General features: G+C 38.7%; 3 protein-coding genes across 3 annotated transcripts; 2 read left to right on the forward strand and 1 right to left on the reverse strand.

Annotated features, from left to right (window-relative positions):
• Positions 1-3,776: 3,776 nt before the first annotated feature.
• Positions 3,777-5,647, forward strand: LOC121246883. The gene is made up of 2 exons (XM_041145196.1): positions 3,777-4,905; positions 5,226-5,647. The coding sequence occupies exons 1-2, from the start codon at positions 4,539-4,541 to the stop codon at positions 5,258-5,260; spliced, it is 402 nt and encodes a 133-aa protein (XP_041001130.1). The 5' UTR covers positions 3,777-4,538; the 3' UTR covers positions 5,261-5,647.
• Positions 5,648-14,128: 8,481 nt separating this feature from the next.
• Positions 14,129-15,087, reverse strand: LOC121247401. Its single transcript, XM_041145757.1, has 2 exons — positions 15,053-15,087; positions 14,129-14,921 (listed from the first exon to the last, which is right to left on the reverse strand). The coding sequence occupies exons 1-2, from the start codon at positions 15,085-15,087 to the stop codon at positions 14,129-14,131; spliced, it is 828 nt and encodes a 275-aa protein (XP_041001691.1).
• A 4,102-nt stretch (positions 15,088-19,189) lies between these two features.
• LOC121247402 lies at positions 19,190-21,584 on the forward strand. Its single transcript, XM_041145758.1, has 2 exons — positions 19,190-19,322; positions 20,383-21,584. Exons 1-2 carry the CDS (start codon positions 19,190-19,192, stop codon positions 21,582-21,584), a joined length of 1,335 nt encoding a protein of 444 aa, XP_041001692.1.
• The last annotated feature ends 371 nt before the right edge of the window (positions 21,585-21,955 follow it).

Consider the following 21,955-nt stretch of genomic DNA (forward strand, 5'->3'; position numbering starts at 1 on the left):
AAATGATTAAGCTAACGGGCTGACATAGTGTTTTTAAGTTATGGTTGGGCTAGCTTCTGTTTATTTAAGCATGCATACCAAATAAATTCAGGAAATTCTTATCCCTCTCCGTCTCATGACGTGGATAAATATTACTGCCTTAGAACTCCTGAACATGCCAACAAGTGATTGTAAACAAAAGGGTTAAATCAATTTAACCAAATATGATCACTAAATAATGAACCAACTTGAAAGTTCCCACAAATTGGAACTCTTAGATGCAACCTTTACTTCAAACATTTATAATTGTTAACGTAAAAACCAAATTCGACATTATAATTGTTATTGGACCATTTAGCTCTTATTACTGCCTCTCCAGACACCAGATCATGCCAACAAGTAAGGGAAAACATGCAGGTTGCAACAATTTGACCATGAGGTGATGTCATATGTTCAAGGATAAGGTTATTTTAGGTGCTGGTTGGGCCAGCTGCAGTTTATTTAAGCATGCATATCAAATAAATTCAGGAAATTCTTACCCCTCTTCGTCCCATGGTGTGGATAAACATTACTGCCTTAGAACTCCTGAACATGCCAACAAGTAATTGTAAACAAAAGGGTTAAATCAATTTAACCAAATATGATCACTTAATAATGAACCAACTTGAAAGTTCCCACAAATTGGAACTCTTAGATGCAACCTTTACTTCAGACCTTTGTAATTGTTGACGTAAAAGCCAAATTCGACATTATAATTGTTATTGGACCATTTAGCTCATTTTACGTCATTAGAACTCTGGAACATACTTAGAGATATTGTGAACAAAAGGCATATGCGATTTGACCATCTATGATCGCTTAATAATGAACCAACTTGAAATTTTGCACAAATTGGGACTCTAAGATGCAACCGCCTATTGAAACCTTTAACAGAACATGTAAAAGCCAAATTCCATAATATAATTGTAAAATCAACTAGATGTTTACTTGATCACGTTATGCAGGCATTGTATATGACCTATATACTACCCATCTTGGATTTGCATATATATATATATATTTGGTAATTTTTTTGTGATATTACGAATTCAGTTTGATTGTTTCATGCCATTAAAATGTTAGGAAATATATCTATTTTCACATCCTTTGGTTTGACGATGTCAACCTACTTTTGTGAGTGGCATCATCCCATATATTCAATAACACGCACACCATATATATACATACATATATATACATGCTTCTATATATATATATATATATATATATATATGTTAGACACAACATATATATATATATATATACATACATGGGTAATACACCAATTACCATACAAGACACAACCTATATATATATATATATATATAGTGTGTGTGTGTGTGTGTGTGTGTGTGAGGGAGTTGGATATCATGAGAAATATCAGAAATAGGGTTAAATGCTAGCTTATTTAGGTTAAATAAATAAAGAGGGAGGAAGGATATATTTTTCTTCCAAATCGATGGGGTTGCAATGCAAAGCCGAAATAGGGTCCACATAATGGCACCAGCTATATGCCATTACCATCAAACACCTCGAACGGATATCACCTGCCACAGAGAGTGGATACCACCAAAATAAAAAACATAGAATCAGCACAAATTGGCTCCAGATCAGTGTTAGATAACATGCAAGAAGCACAAGCTCATCATAGTCTATTGTGTAATATATAGGTAGTAACAGTGTATGTTAATACATATCATAACCTGCCTTGGCCTAACAGCTTAGCAAATAATATTACACAACATGCTGTAAATTTAAATGAACTTCAACCAAGCCTATCTCATAAATGGACCAAGTGTGGACTCCAATGCACCCAATGTGAATCCACGGTCCATGAGGTGTCTTTAGATATACATGGCCACAGGTTGTCGAAAGCAGCTGCCTATATGCCAACAAAGAGGATATGTTAGTTCTGGCGATTTTTAAAAAATTATACAAGGGAAACTTTACAGGCACTAGTTCAATGCGAAGGAAAGCAACCTTCCCGCAAAACGACGTTTATATACACTACTCCCCTTCAGACAGAACACCATCAACATAATCTATCTCTTCTAGATTAGAACAAGACTGATCGCCGACGCCGCTATCTGAACCCGACTCAACCTCTGCGTCGTCAAGAAAATCCCTGGCGAGGGGTTGCAATCCAGATGATCCAACCAATGTTGATGCATCAAACTCAAATGGTTGTATATCAGGCCTATGGAGTGGAGTAGCCACACCAACATTAGCACAGTCAACATTTCTTGGGAACTTTCAGATTCCTTATCTTGATACGCCTCACCGTCACTTGATGACGTCTCATGATCCTCGTTTATATGCACTTGTGGGATGTCATATACATTCCTATTCGTGAACTTTTGTACAACATACCAACTACCTTTCACTCTTCTATCTTTGACGTAAAAATATTGTTCAGCCTGGCACGCTAAAACAAAGGGTTCATCTTTGTACCATGTCCTGGCGAGATTGACACTAGTCATATGCGAATCCACTCGGACACCTTGTCTTTGATCGCCAACATCAAACCAGTCACAGCTGAATAAGTAGACTCGACATCATCCCATATAATGTAACTCTATAACATCATTTAGAACACCATAGAAGTCCAAATTTTTTGCTTGCTCATCACCGGTGACTAAACACCAGAATTTTGAACGCGGAGACATTGTTCTCGATGCTTTGTGTGGAACCTTTTACCATTAACGATGCATGCGACGTACGATCTCACCTGTGATTTAGGGCCGCGAGCTAAGGCAATAAATCATTGGCTACTTCAGTAGGGGTATGTTCACGCATAGTTTGGACCTGGAAAAATACAACCAAGTCCTTTAATAAGCATGTAATTATGCGTGATTGTAGTACTGTGGGTAGATACTCAAGACTTAGTTCGGATATTTATCATGGCAAGTGTGGGTGGGGTAACATGCACGTTTCTTGAATCATGCAGGAAACTCTAGCCGATGGGTTCCATCGGCCATCGTTAGGTTCTTTTCCTTACACAATCGATAATGCTGATTGCAAGAAATATGGTATTATTGACATTTCCCAAAAATGGTCGACAACAAGAACCAAAGTAGATGTACAGTAAGTAGCTTAAACACAACAAGTTCAGGAAGCATGTGCTAAATAAATAAAATATGTAGACAATATAAAAGATGCGTACTCTATGTAGGCAGGAATCTCGGTGCAGTTGTTAAGCACATACCAACAAGTTGAGGATAATAGTTGAGGATCATATTGTATAGGTGATGCCACACCCAGGGGATGGACCTTTTGTGGGAAGATTCTAAATCCAGCAACCTCTCATTGTCCAAAGCATCAATGTTGCAGTCCAGTCGGTTGAATCGCGTCTCAATATCGTCGAGATACATCGAGCAAAATGTTATGCATTCAACATGAATGTATGCTTCCGCTACTGATCCCTCTGGGCAAGCCTTATTCTTAACATAACGCTTGAATCTTCTAAGGAACCGTTCAAATGGGTAATGTAGAATTATAGAGAGATTTATGTTTAGGGATCTGTTAGCAATATTAGGGGCTAATATCTAGGAGATTTACAGCTAACAGATCAGTTTTTCTTATCTCATGATTTTAGGAGATTTGGTAGTCTGTTACCAAATCTGTAGATATAAGTTTCCTGTTTTATAGCTTTCAGTTTTAGGTAGTTCTGATTTCCTTTCTAGATTAGCTGTAAATATCCCTAAAATAGATGAGCATTATCATCTATATAAAGAGGGGCCTGTAACCTTATTTTCAATATAGTGGAATCTTACCCTTTCCTTCCACAAACAAGATGGTATCAGAGCAAGCTCTGAACCCTAATTCCCTCATATGACTAAATACGGGAAACATGATTCAAGAGCTACCGTTTCCCAAATCACCTCCAATCAGGAAGCCATGGCTTCCAACAATGATAGTAACCTCATGCCCATTACAGGACACAAACTGAATGGGAACAACTATCTCCAATGGTCCCATTCCGTAATGATGTTCATATGCGGAAAGGGCAAAGATGATTATCTCACCGGAGATGCTGCCAAACCAAACAAGACAGATGAAAAGTTCAAAGTCTGGAATGCCGAGAATAATATGGTCATGTCATGGCTCATTAATTCCATGACAAATGACATTGGAGAAAACTTTCTTCTCTATGGAACAGCAAAGGAGATTTGGGATGCTGCCAAGGAAATATATTCTAACAATGAGAATACATCGGAATTATTCGAGATGGAAAGTGTTCTTCATGACTTCCGCCAAGGAGAATTAACAGTGACTCAATACTTCAACACTCTCAATCGGTATGGCAGCAGCTAGACTTATTCGAGGAGCACAATTGGAGCTATCCGAATGATGGAATCAGGTATAGACAAATAATTGAACGGAAAAGAATATACAAATTTTTGATTGGATTAAATAAGAACCTTGATGAAGTACGAGGAAGAATTTTAGGATCCAAACCACTACCAAATATCCGAGAAGCTTTTTCAGAAGTTCGGAGAGAGGAAAGTCGAAAGAAGATCATGATGGGATCTCAAGATTCTGTGACAAATCCTGAGAGTTCAGCACTTGTGGTGAGAGGGAATCCATCCAACAACAACAACGATCACAGACCAAAGAAAGGGCGACCATGGTGTGATCATTGTCGACGTCCTGGTCACACCAAGGACAACTGCTGGAAGATTCATGGCAAACCAGCAGATTGGAGGCCTTCCCGGTTTGCCAATGACAAAGAAGGACGAGGCAACCTTGCTTCCATGGATGAACAACCTCCACCCGAACCAACTCCCGTCAGCAAGGAACAGATAGAGATCTTGCAGAAAATGTTCAGCCAATCCTTGCCTGCACCAGCTCCCACTGTAGTTGGTACCGGATCCCTGGCACAAAAAGGTAATTTTTTAAGTGCTCTAAATGCTAACAAGGAGAGACTCAGTCCATGGATTATAGACTCAGGAGCTTCTGATCATATGACTGGAGATGAGAAGCTGTTTTCAACTTACACCCCATGCTATAAAAATTTAACTGTGTGAATAGCTGATGGTTCACTCTCAAAGGTGGCTGGTACAGGCTCGGTTCAAATTTCAGAGAACATCACTCTTGATTCCGTTCTACTTGTACCAAAATTAAATTGCAATTTACTGTCTGTTAATAAACTCACTCGGGATCTCAACTGTGTTACTAAATTTGGCTCAAATCTGTGTGTATTTCAGGTCTTGGACTCGGGGAAGACGATTGGCAGTGCTAAGATGTGTTCGGGGCTCTATCTTCTAGAGGTTAATGATCCTCCTCAAGGAGCAATTCATCAATCAGATTGTTCAGTGTCCAGTAGTCCTGTTTCTTTGTCTGTGAGTCAGTCTAATAATGATAGTGCAATTATGTTATGGCACTATAGGTTAGGTCATCCAAATTTCTTGTATCTTGAGAAGTTGTTTCCTTCATTATTCCATAGTAAAAATCCAAATGAATTTCAATGTGAGATCTGTCAATTCTCTAAACATATTCGCAATTCTTATCCTAACAGATCCTACAAAGCATCTCAACCTTTTTCCATGATTCATAGTGATATATGGGGCCCTTCTAGGATAAAAAATGTTACTGGTTCTCGCTGGTTCATTTCATTTATTGATGATCACACTAGAGTCACATGGGTTTTCCTCATAAAAGAAAAATCTGAGGCAAACCAGATCTTCAAAACCTTCAATACCATGATCCAAACACAATTCCAAGCAAAAATTCAAATTCTGAAAACTGACAATGCCAAAGAGTATTTCAATTCTAGCCTTAATGATTATCTCATGAGTCATGGTATTGTTCACCAAAGTTCCTGTGTTAACACTCATCAGCAAAATGGTATTGCCGAAAGAAAAAACCGGCATCTTCTTGATGTGGCTCGGGCTCTTATGTTCTCTACCCATGTACCAAAATATTTCTGGGGTGAAGCCATCCTTACTGCTGCATACCTCATAAATAGGATGCCATATCAGATTCTTAACTTCCAGACTCCCTGTCAAATTCTCCTTCAGTCCTTTCCCACTACTCGTCTCATCTCCACCATCCCATTCAAAGTTTTCGGGTGTTCAGCTTTTGTCCATGTCCATCAACAACACAGGGACAAACTTGATCCTAGAGCTCATAAATGTATTTTCCTTGGGTACTCTCCAACTCAAAAAGGATATAAATGCTACTCACCGGTCACTAAACAATTCTATCACTCCATGGATGTCACCTTCTTTGAGCAACAACCTTATTTCCCCAAATCTGATATTCAGGGGGAGACTAATTTTATCCTTGAAGATCAGCTTTGGGATATTGAAGAATCACCTCATGTCTCTCATAATTCTGACCAAACTTGCCCATCACTAAATCATGAATCACTTCCTCCTCAAAATCTCTCCCTTGAGTCTTCTTACTTCCTAGAACCTCCTACTCAAGATCAAGCCAACAATCCACCTCAAAATCTGGACACACCTCAAAATCTGGACACTATTCAATCAACAAAGAGTGATGAATTGATTACCTACTCAAGGAGGAGAAAGAACCAAAAGGAGATGGAACAACAAGCATCTCTTGAGTAAACCCAAGAGTCTGACTCAAGTCCTAGACCAAGTGAAGATCCACCAGGTAACACTAATCCTGAAACTAATGATGACAGTGGCCTTCCTATTGCTGTGAGAAAAGGGGTAAGATCATGCACAAAACATCCGATATACACATTTGTGTCATATGAAGGATTGTCACCGAAGTTCAAAGCTTTTGTTGCCAACCTCGACAACATCCAAGTTCCTAATAATATACAAGAAGCTCTCGGCTCACCAGAATGGAAATCAGCAGTGTATGAAGAAATTCATGCACTAGAGAAAAATGGAACTTGGGAAATCTCTGACTTACCAACCGGGAAACGCCCAGTAGGCTGCAAATGGATCTTCAGAGTAAAATATAATGAAGATGGGAGTGTTAATCGGTTCAAGGCACGGTTGGTTGCAAAGGGATTCACCCAATCATATGGAATCGATTATGAGGAGACATTTGCTCCTGTAGCCAAGTTAAACACAGTTCAGGTTTTATTATCCTTGGCTGCAAACCTTGACTGGCCTCTCCACCAACTAGATGTCAAGAATGCCTTTCTAAATGGGGACCTAACTGAAGAAGTGTACATGGAAATTCCCCCCGGATTTGAGACACAAACTACATGCAACAAGGTTTGTAAGCTTAGGAGATCTCTATATGGGCTCAAACAATCTCCAAGAGCTTGGTTTGAAAGATTCACAAAGGTAGTGAAGAAGCATGGCTACTCTCAATGTGAGACGGACCATACACTATTTGTTAAACACTCTTCTGCAGGAAAACTTGCTGTCCTCATAGTGTATGTGGATGACATAATCCTAACAGGAGACTATGAAGAGGAAATCTGCACCATCAAAAGTTTACTAGCTGCAGAATTTGAAATCAAGGACCTTGGGAATCTTAAATATTTCCTAGGTATGGAGATTGCAAGGTCAAGAAAGGGAATCTTTGTCTCACAGAGAAAATATGTCCTAGATCTCTTAAAAGAGACTGGAATGCTCGGGTGTAAGCCGGTAGATACTCCTATGGATCCAACTATCAAACTAGGAGCTAAGGAAAATTGTGCACCCGTGGACAAAGGAAGATATCAAAGATTAGTAGGTAAACTAATATACCTATCTCACACACGACCAAACATTGGATTTGCTGTTAGCATGGTAAGTCAGTTCATGAACAATCCAAATGAAGAACACATGGAAGCTGTGTATAGAATCCTGAGATACCTGAAACTAACACCAGGTAGAGGATTATTTTTTGAGAAGAACCAAAAAAGAGATATTGAAGTGTTCAGCGATGCAGATTGGGCAGGATCAGTACAAGACCGAAGATCAACTTCAGGATATTGCACTTTTGTGTGGGGAAATTTGGTCACTTGGAGAAGTAAGAAGCAGTCAGCGGTGTCAAGAAGCAGTGCAGAAGCTGAATTCCGGGCAATGACACACGGTATTTGTGAGGGAATTTGGTTAAAAAGGGTGCTAAAGGAATTAAAAATTTCAGATGAAGAACCTATGAAAATGTTCTGTGATAATCAATCAGCAATCAGCATTGCCAAAAATCCAGTTCATCATGATAGAACAAAACATGTGGAAATTGATCGACATTTTATAAAGGAGAAGATAAAGGAAGGAATAATCAAGATGTTGTACGTGCCTACATGTCTTCAGACAGCAGACATCCTTACCAAGGCTCTATCGAGAAAGGTGTTTGATAATCTGAGTTCCAAGCTGGGGTTAATTAATATTTACCGCCTAGCTTGAGAGGGAGTGTAGAATTATAGAGAGATTTATGTTTAAGGATCCGTTAGCAATATTAGGGGCTAATATCTAGGAGATTTACAGCTAACAGATCAGTTTTTCTTATCCCATGATTTTAGGAGATTTGGTAGTCTGTTACCAAATCTGTAGATATAAGTTTCCTGTTTTATAGCTTTCAGTTTTAGGTAGTTCTGATTTCCTTCCTAGATTAGCTGTAAATATCCCTAAAATAGATGAGCATTATCATCTATATAAAGAGGGGCCTATAACCTTATTTTCAATATAGTGGAATCTTACTCTTTCCTTCCACAAACAAGACATCCACCTATATTGAACTGGTCCAGCAAGCAAAGCCTCACGGGGCAGATGGAGAGCTAGGTGGACCATCACATCGAAGAATGACAGTGGAAATGTCATCTCCATCTTGCATAGAATCAGGACGATATCACTTTCCAGCTTTGCCAAACTATCCATACTTAGAGTTTGTGCACAAATCTCTTTGAAGAATTGACTGAGTTCTATCAAAGGTTGTGCAACATCGTTTCGCAAACACCCTTCCACCGCAATAGGGAGTAGTCTCTGCAAGAAAACATAACAGTCATGACTTTTCATCGTTGAAATTTTGCAGTCATGCACAGAAACACATCTTGAAATATTTGCTGCGAACCCATCTGGAAACTTCACATCGGCCAACCACTCACAAAACATTTTCCTCTCTTTGCCATTTAGTGTAAAACATGCATGTGGCATCAAACACCAGTCACCATGTTGCGTCAATTGAAGTTCCTTTTTTATCCCTAAATTTGTTAGGTCATGACGAGAGTTCCTATTATCTTTACTCTTTCCAGGAATGTTAGTTAGGGTGCGGAGTATGTTGTCATAGATATTCTTTTCAATATGCATTACGTCAAGATTATGTCGAACCTGAAGTGAGGACGAATATGGTAAGTTGTAGAAAATACTTCTCTTGGTCCAGTTCTCTTTATCAGTCCGCTTTCTCTTCTTCGGACCTTTGCCAAATTCCACGTCCCCAAGAAGACTGAGTTGACTGACAATATCCAACCCAGATAAGCGATTAGGTGGCATGCAGTGGTCATCCTTTCCGTCGAAACAAGATTTTTTCTTCCGCCATATGTGGTTTGCGGGAAGGAAGCGACGATGTCCCATGTAACAATGCTTACGGCCAAAGGTCAACCACATAGAATCTGTATCTGAATTGCATGAAAGACATTCCAATTTCCCTTTAGTTGACCAACCCGATAGGTTCCCATATGCAGGGATGTTGTTTATTGTCCACAGTAACGCCGCATGCAATCTGAAAGTTTCCTTCTTGTACGCATCATATGTATGGACCCCATTCTCCCAAAGCTCATTCAATTCATCTACCAAGGGTTGCAGGTATACACCAATATCATTTCTAGGTGATTTTGGACCAGGAATAATGAGAGACGTGATAAAGAATTGCTCTTTCATACAGAACCACAGAGGCAAGTTATACGGCATGAGGACAATGGGCCAAATACTATACGGTTTGCAAGGTTGTTGAAAGGATTGAAACCATCACTCGCTAAACCAAGCCTGATATTGCGAGCATCTGCAGCAAACCAACTATGATCACTGTCGAAAGTAGTCCAAACTTGTGCATCGGCCGGATGCCTCATAGTACCACCTTCACTGAAGCTATGCTCTTTATGTCATCTCATATTAGCTGAAATCTTAGGTGACATATATAGTCGTTGCAACCTCGGCTTTAAAGGAAAATGACGCAACACCTTCTGCGGGATTAAACGGTTGCTATGTGTATTTGGCAACCACCGAGCGGCATTGTTAGATGACATTAAGGAAGGCACGTTCATGGGTGAGGTGGATGATGATGCCGGACCTAGAGTTCACCCATCTATAGGCGAGGCAACCCCTTCCTTCTCATGTGACAAACTATTAGATGATGCACAACGTCCACTTTACCAGGAGTGTAAACAATTTTCAAAGCTCTCCTTCATTGTGAAGTTGCTTCACATTAAAGCCATTGGGGGTTGGTTGATAAAGTCATTCGATCTTCTCCTGAAGTTGTTGAGGACTTCATTTCCGGACTCTCATTTTCCGCATTCTTACGAAGCAGCACGGTCACTGGAGTGGGATTTAGGATTCAAATACTACAAAATACATGCTTGCCCTAATGATTACGTGTTATTTTGGAAGGACAATGCAGATATGAATGAGTTTACAATCGGGCTATCACCAAGTGAGAGTGGTGCCTAGTGACGTTCCTAAGACGGCTTTTCGTACCATTGATGGACCTTATGAGTTCTTGGTGATGCCTTTTGGCCTCACCAACGCTCCTGCAACATTCCAAGGGTTAATGAACGATGTTTTCAAATCTTTTTTGAGGAAATTTGTGCTTGTCTTTTTTGACGACATCTTGGTGTATAGTAAGTCTAGGGAGGAGCATGTGGATCATTTGAGGGCTATTTTAAGCATGTTGAAACTGCACTATTTATACGCAAAAAGTCCAAGTGTCGGTTTGCTGTGGAGGAAGTTAATTACTTGGGCCATATCATAAGTGCTAAGGGTGTAATAGCTAATTCTTCTAAGATTACCTCTATGTTGGAATGGCCCGAGCCCAAGAATGTAAAGATGTTACGAGGATTCCTAGGGTTCAGGGGGTACTACCGGAAGTTCATCAAGAATTATAGCTTATTGCTGCCCCTCTCACCTCCTTACTCATGAAATTTTTTTTTTCTTGGGACTTAAAGGCCAGCAAGGCGTTTGCAGCCCTAAAGCAAATTGTTTCCCACCCACCAGTGCTAAAACTACCTGATTTTAGCAAGCCGTTTGTAATTGAGTGTGATGCCAACGGGAAGGGCATTGGGGCACTCTTAATGCAGTCCAGACAGCCCATTTACTACCTCAATCAGGCCCTTAAGGGCAAGGCACTCTTGTTGTCAACATACGAGAAGGAGCTACTTGCTCTAGTAACCGCAGTGCAAAAGTGGAGACCGTACTTTCTTGGACAACCTTTTGTCATTAAAACAAACCAACAAGCACTTAAATTTCTACTAGAACAGCGCTTGGGAACTGAGGCACAACAGAAGTGGATTACTAAGCTAATTGGGTACAAATTTTTTATTGAGTACAAAAGGGGCAAAGAAAATGTAGTGGTAGACGCTCTTTCAAGAAGGGAGGAAGACTTGGGGTTGTGTGCACAAATCTCATTTCCTACTACTGATTGGGTGGGGGAATTAAAGCAAAGTTATTAAAATAGTGAAGAATACTCTGCCTTGATGGGGAAACTATTGAATCGTCAAGAGGTTTCTAAGGGAACAACACTACAGCAAGGGCTGATTCTGAGGAAAAGGAGAATTCTCATTGTGCCTGATTCCCCTTTAAACTAAAGTTACTACAATTTATACACACTGACCCCATGGCTAGACACTCAGTTCCGCATGTCACCCCCAAAGTGATGGGCAGACCGAAGTAGTAAATAAGGTGGTGGAGGGATACTTGCGTTGTTATGCAAGTCTTAAGCCTACGGGATGGAGTCAGTGGCTACCATTGGTTGAGTTGTGGTACAACAACACCTACCATAGCTCAGCCAAGATGTCCCCTTTCGAGACCCTCTACGGGTATGCTCCCCCAAGACTACTGGATTATATTCCAAGAACTTCTAACAATGTGATAGTGGATCAATTGCTACAAAACAGGACGCAGATTGTCAACATTTTGAAAGGGAACCTCACGGCAGCACAAGCTAGAATGAAAAATTATGCAGATAAAAATAGAATAGAGTGACAATTCATGGTGAGAGAGTGGGTATACCTCCGACTTCAGCCGTACCATCAGAAGTCTGTGGCCGCTCGCCGGAACATGAAACTAGCACCACACTTCTATAGTCCCTTCAGGGTGGCTCAGAGGCTCGGTTTGGTCACCTACAGACTGGAGTTGCCGTCCACTTCACAAATTCACCCCGTCTTCCATGTGTCGTGCTTGAAGAAGAAGATAGGGGATCAAATCCAACCATTAGCCACCCTTACACCCACCAATGGTGACGACGAGGTGATATCAGAGCCGGAGGCTGTGCAAGATTGGCGTATGAGACAACAAGGAGGAAGAGTTGTGACCAAAGTGTTGATTAAATGGATGGGGCTTTCGGAAGAGGAAAACAGTTGGAAAAATTTGTGAAAAATTAGGGCTTTGTATCCACACCTTAGGGACAAGGTTTTTTAACGAGTAAGCTTTAGGGTCCCTAGTGAAAGACTTGAAGTGCAAAGGTGAAATCTGAGGAGGAATCGAGAAGGAGACTTCGTATAAGGGCAAAAGGCAAAACACAGTAGCATTATCATACGGGTCGTTGGTTTAATAAGAAGAAATGTCACAGTTTGATGTTATTTCAATAATAGGTTTATTGTAAGAAACGCACCGTTTAGTATATTTAAATGGTTAAGTTTCAGTAGCTTTCTAGAAGAAAAGTTAAAAGGTCTTTTATGTAATTTTCTATTAAGTTTGTTAAGTATCATGCCAATGATGTGATTTGGGCATTCTGGAGCATTTTCTCATCGCTCCATGTCATTAGTATATTCACCTTCATCACTAGGTGACGTTGGCAGATTGTCATCACTAACATCCAGAATCTCGTCTTCCCCATGAAATATCCAGGAGTTGTAATTTGGATTAATCCCATTTAGGAACAAGTGTGTTTCCACCTCGGGTATATGGAGGAAGATATTATTATAGCACGAACGGCAAGGACAACAGATGCGGTCAGTTCCCGTTGCGTGCGCTTGTGCTACTGTAAGGAACTGTTTGACCCCTTCAGCGTACTGGGTTGACATAAGTCTATTTCTCAGGTGTATCCAACTTCTGTCCATCTAGTAACAAAACATATCGACAATTAGAGTATCTTCAGATGACGAGGGCGACGGTGTGAAAGTCGTCCCGAGATGGGGTTAGAAGCACAAGTCATTGAAAGAGGCAAAGCCGTGATTTTCACATGGCCAAAACAAAGCAAGGTAGGGATGCAAGCGTCTTTAGTTGTTGTGATAAAAACAATCAAATCAGCAAAAATACCAACAAATTGGAAATTAAAAACATCGATATGGATAAGATATAAACTTGTCCATATCGAACTGTACAAAATATCTGATATTGAATATAGCTGGTTGTTGGGTGAGGATGAATGTTGTGACAAGTAGGATTTCCTCATGTCCCCATGAAAAATGCAAATATAATCAAATAGTTGAAGATTAAAAATCACCATCTAGCCAAGAGAAGGAATGTAAGTGATTCTAGTTTGGTATATCTATGGTTTAAGGAGAATAGTTTAGGGGGGGGAAATTCTGTTTTCTGGCTTAGTGAATCCGTTGAGTCATTCTGACATCCCAAGGGTCAAATAACTTAATGAAAGCTGGTGGGAATTAATATTTAAGGTGCAGGACTTACTGTCTAACTAGGTTTTCCACTTTCAGTATTGCAAGGGGTATGTGTTTTGTAATCCTATCCTTCTGGGCTGTTTTGTAAATGCATAATTAGAACCAAAAATAGCCACTAGCTTGAACAGAGCAGAACAGTAAAATTCAAAAATGGATGAATAATGATTAAAAAGTTTAAAAACCCAAGCTATCTAGCCAGTTGACAACTCCCTAAATATGTAGGATATATTACATAAAGAATTGGCAATTCCAACTTTTCATAAAGTTATTGTTTCATATTTTTTTTTTTTGATAAGTAATCGATAATATTATAAATAGAGATAGGCAAAAACCCAAGTACTCAAGATGGATACAGGAGATAAAACCTATCTAGGTCAACGAAAGGGAAGCTAAGAAGTCATGTACATTCAAGCCATTAAAATCTATAGCAATGGCCCATAACATTAAAGTACGGAAAAGTAAAGCTCCAAGTTCCCCCGGCGACCGCTCCTTGTTTTCAAAAGTCCGATCATTGCACTCTTGCCAAATACACCATATGATACAGATCGGGATCATTTTCCACACCTCCTTAATTTGTTGAACGCCTCTCGGGAGTGCCCAACTGGCCAACAGATCAACCACAGTTTCTGGCATCACGAAGGGTAACTCTACTCGACTGAAAACTTCCACCCACAAGGCTCTCGTTGTCTCGCAATGTAACAATAGATGATCCACTGTCTCACCTGATCTCTTACACAAGCAACACCAGTCTAGTATAACTAACCGTCGCTTCCTCAGGTTGTCAATGGTCAGAATCTTCCCCCATGCTGCTGTCCATGTAAAGAAAACCGCTTTCGGAGGCACCTTATTTCTCCAAAGTCTCTTCCATGGGAACTGAATGGTTGTGGTGTGGGAAAGAGACTTATAGAAGGATCTAACAGAGAAGATGCCCTTACCCGTCGGGTTCCACCATAAGCTGTCAGCTTGCTGTCTATTCGGCTTCACAGAATATATAAGGCTGAAAAAGGCTTCAAAAATGTCTACTTCCCAATCTTGTGCCGCTCTACTAAATGTCACGTTCCACTGCACATGATCCCCTGATATAATCATGAGGTCCTCAATGGATACTTCCTGGTTGCGAGCCACACGGAAAACAGCTGGAAATGCCTCCTTTAGGGCCTCACTCCCACACCAAATGTCCTCTCAAAACTTAATACGGGATCCCCTCCCCAACACCATTTTAGAATGATTAATAAAGTCCCCCCACCCACACCTAATGTGTTTCCATATCCCCACTCCACTTGCCCCAATTACCTCTTTTGTGCACCAGCCCCCCCATAAGCTTCCATGTTTATAATCAATCACCAGTTTCCATAGAGCTCCGGTTTCCAAATTATACCGCCATAACCACTTCCCAAGCAAAGCCCGATTTAATGTTCTCAAATTCTTTATGCCCAACCCACCTGACGAGATTGGTCTACACACCTTGTCCCAGCTAACTAAATGAAATTTGAATTCATCCCCTATCCCACTCCATAGGAAATCACGATACAGTTTCTCAATCCGAGCCGCTACACTGACAGGCAATTGAAACAAAGATAGAAAGTACGTAGGTAAATTAGAAAGGGTACTCTTAATGAGAGTAACCCGGCCACCTTTTGACAAATACAATCTCTTCCATCCTGCCAATTTTTTTCCTATCTTTTCAAGACGGCCTTTAATTAGACTGAAAATATCAATAATTCTCTATTATAAACTGTCGGAGATCATGAATGATATATAGTGCCAAGGAAATGGATTATACACACATATCTAACCGATTAACAAACAAAAACATGTGATAAAAATAAACTTACAAAATGACTTGATTTGATATGGCACGTCGAATTATATACATAGTTTTATAAAATTTCTGTGTGACTTTAACACTTCTTATATATACGCACACATAAATATAAATGTATATATATATTTATATATAAGAGCTGTACCCGATACCTAAATATTGTTAGGATGTGCATTGTGCAAACTATTAACTAAGAAGACAACAAACATGCATGCAATGTTTGCTTAAAGGTGAGCATGTAAATGATTGGATGCCGATTTCTCAACTATATTGCCATCATACTACTGCTCAATGAATGACTTTTAGCTTTCTACAGTACTACAAGTACATATATCATCACAAAAGCTAGCTAGCCAATAATATTATTTTAGCCTTTCCTCCTCGACCCTTTTCCCTTTCACCAGTCCAGCATCATTATATTTTGGCTTATCTATGATCTACCTCTTTCATAACAAATTGGTTTGAAAATTGGAAGCAGAAGTTCCTAATTATTGAGCTCCAAATCACATATATATCATCGCCTACCATAATAAGAAGGCCATATGCTATTGCATGAGATTCTCGTGGAGAGCTTGCTACTCTAGAGAACTCTACTTCATTTTCTTTGGATAGAGGTCTCTCAGTTATAGCCAGATGGGAGGACGTTATTTTTTAGAAAAGTCATATTTAACGTAGTACAATATTGAGACCTAAGTGAAGAGAAGTTCTACTCAACAACCTTACAATATTGACATTCATTTCCAAAATTGGTGAATACAGGTAGAAAATACATCAAATATATGCACGAAAAATGGCAAACTGATTGTTTCAACAGTTTAGGTAAGGGAACTGGCAATACCTTTAAGATTTATGAACCCAGTGGCCATCGTGGTAGATGAGCGATGGAAATCGATGGAATAGATTATGTGGTTTCCGTCTTAATTCGCTGGTTCATACAGATCCCCAAACAACAAGCCTGCCCCAAATCAAATAAAATCGAATAAATGGCTTCACAACTAGATGTAGGGCAACATAAAAAATCTGTAAGCAATTAGGATTTCTAATTGCAGAAACCCTAACACGCGAAATCATAGGGTGCAAATTGCCTTACTCTTTATCGTGGTTTCTGCGAGAAAGATGATGGTTGTGGCCTTGGGAGGAAGTGGCAAGGCTGGAGGCACCCAAAGAAGAAAATGAAACTGCAATCTATAGCAGTGTTCCTTTCGGGAATGATCAATGGAGACGGGAACGTCAATGAGAATCCACCCTAAACATGTACGGTGGGAATTACGAAGGGGGATAGCGTGAGACACGAAACGGAAATACATGATCTTTTACAGCGGTTTATTATAAATTCACCGCAACAAAAATTATTACCGACGTTATTCGACCGATGCATTGCTGGGAACCTTTTGCAATGCCAAAATTCGGCCCAAAAAATTAAAACCCGCTGCAATTGAACGAAACACTGTTCACTGGCGCCATCTACCCAAGTCGCGCCTTAATTCCGTGGCGCACATTAATGTCGTCGTAATTAGTCCCAGATTCCGTCGATTTTAATTGCGGCGTTTATCTATCGCGGCGCTAAGATAAACGCCGGTGAAGGCCATATTCCTTGTGATGCAAAGGCCATATTCCTTGTAGTGTGATGCAGTTAACCTAGACTTCCTCACATTATTCTCAGATGACCAAATGTCCCAAAACCCTGACCTTAACCTCAAATTAAAGCACCCAAATGTCACAAACTGTTACTAGTAGCTCATGTTGATCATACTAGTCATGTTCGTCCCAAAAGGCCGATACTAATCTCTACGTACGCGCAAAGAAAACACAGCTACCAATCAAACTTGGGTTTCATTAGTTTCCCTGTAGATTTAAGTCGTCCATCTAATAATATTATGTCACTCACAAGGAAAAAATAAAACCAATTGCAGCTTTTTTTTTTTTTTTTAAAAAAAAAAGGCCAAGGCAGCCTGCTTTATTAAAGACCTCACTAAGGGGAGGGAATCCAGTTGCAGAAAAGGACACTAGCCATTAAAAACATCATTACAAACAATCAGACCCTCGCAGAGCTGGAAGCCCCAGCTTATCAACCTTCAATATCCCTTTGAGCAGATTGCAACTTATCTCTCCAGCTGGCGAGTGGATGCAATCCACAAAGGATGCAGGGGCGGAACTAGCTATAGCCCCCCCAAAAGTTTTTTAAAATATTAATATCATAGGTAAATAAATATAATATATCTTTATATAATTAAAATGCCCCCCACCCCCCAAATACTCAGACTTTCAAAATTTTTATTAAAATTGTGCCCTCAATTCCCAATACTTACGTAACTTCATTCTAACTTTTCACTTCATTTTATCTTACGCACAAATCTTTTCTTCTTACCAATAAAGCATAACTCTCGTGCAGTGAACTCTTACAAGCAGATAACATATCACGGAGAGGGGAGAGAGGTGAAAATACCAACGGACAACTCAAGAGTCAAGTCTGGCCGTGCATGCATGATCATATCTTGGAAATATGGAACTTTTTACTTTCTCATCGAGGCTCATTTCCTACGGACCTGCAAGTTTCATTTTTTTTATTTGACCATCAAATATTAGTGAGCTTTGCTGCTTCGCCTTTCCGCATCTGCATTTGCGATTCGTGAGGTTGAACTTGAAAAGTTTCTCTCAAATCTCAGCTTTTCCGCGACTGTGAGCTTCGCCTCTTTAGTGCTTCACCTTTCATCTGCAGTGCTTCTACTCTTCTAGTTCTTGACCTCACCGAAGTAAGTTTAAACTATCCAGTTTTGTTTGGTTTTTCATTTTTTTTTTTTTTTAGAAAAATGGATTTTGCAACTTAGTGCCTTGGCCCTTCATAGTTTTTCCTTTGAGTTTGACTTTCGAGTATTATTATATTAAGAGGCTAGGAGTAAGATGGCAAGACTGTAAGACGGAAGAAGGAAGACCGATAAAAAGAAAAAGACAAGGAATTGATGAACTAATAAAGTAAAAGAAAAAAGTCTGGAAGGTTATCGACTTTTCTTGCAAGTTGGAGAAAAGAAAAAAGTTGAGATTTGACTTTAATTGATAAAAATAATAATTTTTCTTGTGAATAATAGTAACTCATGAGTGTTTTATGTACTTTTTTTTTTAAATAAGAAAAAACAATTAGTTGAGATTTTTATTTTGATTGGTATGAAATGCTGAAAATTGAAAAAAAATAAGTTTGATATTTTGTGTGGGTTACTCATAAACTTTTGAGTAGTGTTATCTAATTGATCTGTATCTTTTCTATGAATTTATTTTAAGGATCAAATGCTCATAAAAGGCACATTAAGATCTTTGAGAGAGGGTCACGCTGCCACAGACTTCTAAAAGGTACTTATATGAACTTTTCCATTCTACCAGCTTGATGATTATTCTATTGTTGATAGCTTGATAGAACATTTGCATCTAGTTTTTTTTTTTTTTTTTTTGTTCACTTTAATAAATACAAACTATACAAAAAAATCTAACAACTTTATATCATTACTTATTAGGTACTTCTCAGGTTTATTCTTGATCTATAAATTTTTCTTAAAGTATAGAAAAATATGAGCAAGCCAAGAACAATCGATTCTTTTTTTAAAAAGAAAGACATGGACAATTCAGAGAGCAATATACATTTAGAGAACTCGGTAACAACGGAACATGATGCTTCTATCATTGAGAAGCGTCCTTCTAAAACTTCAAAAATCCAACCTGAAGAGATGGATGCTACCTCCTTGGAACGTGATCCAGGATTATATTCACAAATATGAGAATTTCCTACTAACCTACAAGATGAGATCCAATGTGCCTATCTTAAAGCTGGTCCATATCAACCTAAACTTTCAGAATATCTATTTTCAGGAATAGGCAATCAACGTCGTCGATTTCAGTTTTCTTGGTTTCAAAGATATTCATTGGTTGGAGTACTCACTATCGAAGAATGCTATATTTTGTCTTCCATGCTACATTTTTGCTAAAAAATCAACAGGTCATCCAGGATCAGATGCATTTACCATTAAAGGTTTTGACAATTGGAAAAAAGTGAATGATAGAATGAATTGTCCTTTAATAGGACATGTGGGGAGAGATCCAAATTCACCACATAAAAATGCTGTAAAATGTTGTGAGGATCTAATGAATCGATCAAGACATATTGACAAGTTAGTTGAAAAATAAGTATCGCAAGATATGGAGAATAATCGGTTGTGGCTCAAAACTTCGATAGAAAGTGTTCGATGGCTTACGTTCCAAACTTGTGCCTTTAGAGGTCATGATGAAAGCTCTAACTCAAAAAATAAAGGTAATTTCATTGAACTGATAAAACTTTTGGTAAGTTATAATGATCAAGTTAATGGAGTTGTCATGAAAAATGCTCCACAGAATGCCAAATATATATCACTCAAAATTCAAAAGGAAGTTTTGCATACAGTTGCAAATAAAGTGCGAAATGTGATTCGCGAAGAAATCGGGGATGCCAAATTTTGTATTCTTGTTGACAAAGCTCGGGATGAGTCTAAAAGAGAACAAATGGCTATTTTTTTGAGGTTTGTTGATAAAGAAAGTTTTATTATAGAGCGATTTTTTTATATTGTGCATGTCAAAGATACTATGGCACTAACTCTAAAAAATGATATATGTGCTCTTCTTTCTCGTTACGACATTCAAATTAAGAATATTCGAGGTCAGGGATATGATGGAGGAAGTAATATGCGCAGTGAATGGAATGAATTACAAACTTTATTTCTTAAAGATTGTCGCTATGCATATTATGTGCATTGTTGAGCTCATAAACTACAATTAGCTTTAGTTGCAGCCTCTAGAGAAGCCAAACATGTTCATCAGTTCTTTGTCCATTTAACATCCATTATCAATATTGTTGTTGGTTCTTCTAAACGTCATGATGAATTACAATCTGCTCAAACTGCTGAAATTGAAAGTTTGACTGCTTCCAATGAGATTGAGACTGAAAAATGGGCAAATCAAATTGGTACGCTACAACGAGCTGGAGATACTAGATGGGGATCTCATTTTCAATCTATTTGTAGCTTGATGAGGATGTTCAGTGCTACTTGCTCAGTTATCAATACTATCTCAAATGAGGGATCAAATTATTCTCAATGTGGTGATGCTGAAGCGGCTTACATGGTATTAACATCTTTTGAATTTATTCTCATATTACATATGATGAAAAAAATCATTGGAATCACTAATGCACTTTGCCAATCTTTGCAACAAAATTCCCAAGATATTGTGAATGCCTTGTGCCTAGTTTCAACCACAAAGGTACTCATTCAAAATCTGAGAGATGATGGGTGGGAGTCTTTGCTTACTGATGTTATATCATTTTGTGAAAAACACGAAATTGATATTTCTGATATGAATGGCCAATATCCAAGAGCTAGAGGCAAATCTCGTCATCAAGTTGACAAGTCAATGGAGCATCATTTTAGGATAGATATATTTACTGCTAAAATAGACTTCCAGTTACAAGAATTGAATAATAGATTTAACGACCATACAATGAAACTTCTCATTCTTAGTGCTGCTTTGAACCCTAAAGGTGCTTACAAATCATTTAAAATTGATGATATATGCAAATTGGTTGAGAAGTTTTATCCACAGGATTTTACTGAGCAAGAAAAATTCCTTTTGAGAATTCAATTGCAGCATTATGAGCTTGATGTGCTGATGCATCTAGATTTTCAAGATATGTCTACCTTATCTGAGCTATGCAGAGGACTAACAATTTCAGAAAAGTCAAAGATTTATTATTTGATTGATAGGTTAATTTGTCTAGTATTAACTCTTCCTGTTTCTACTGCTACTACTGAGCGAGTATTTTCTGCCATGAAACTTATAAAAACTAGATTGCGTACTCGAATGGAAGATGAGTTTCTTGCAAATCATTTGCTAGTTTATATTGAGAAAGAAATTGCCAAGAATTTCACTTCAGAGATGATAATGGATGAATTTTATTCCATGAAAGATCGTCGTCGAGCTTAATTTGAATGGAAAATCCTAAGTTAATATTTCATTTTCCTTTCTTTTTGTAATGGTTTTTAGCAAACTATGGAAATCTTAAGGAAAATTATCTTATAAGATGATTTATAGACATGTATTTTTTGTATGCAATTTTATGACATATGATTATTATTTTTTATATAGCCACGTGTAAAAAATACATATTACTCATACTCACACATACCTCACACTTTGTCAATCGCCCTCCCAAACATCAAATCCTAGTTCCGCCCTTGGATGCAGCCAATGCAACAAAAGACAAGACCGCTGATGCAACTCAACCAGCCACGAAATCTGCTCAACATGGGAAGGACCAAAGTGCTAGCTTCATCCAACAGGTTTGTCTTTTTTTT

This window comes from Juglans microcarpa x Juglans regia, chromosome 1S (assembly GCF_004785595.1).
Source record: "Juglans microcarpa x Juglans regia isolate MS1-56 chromosome 1S, Jm3101_v1.0, whole genome shotgun sequence".
Lineage (NCBI taxonomy): Eukaryota > Viridiplantae > Streptophyta > Magnoliopsida > Fagales > Juglandaceae > Juglans > Juglans microcarpa x Juglans regia.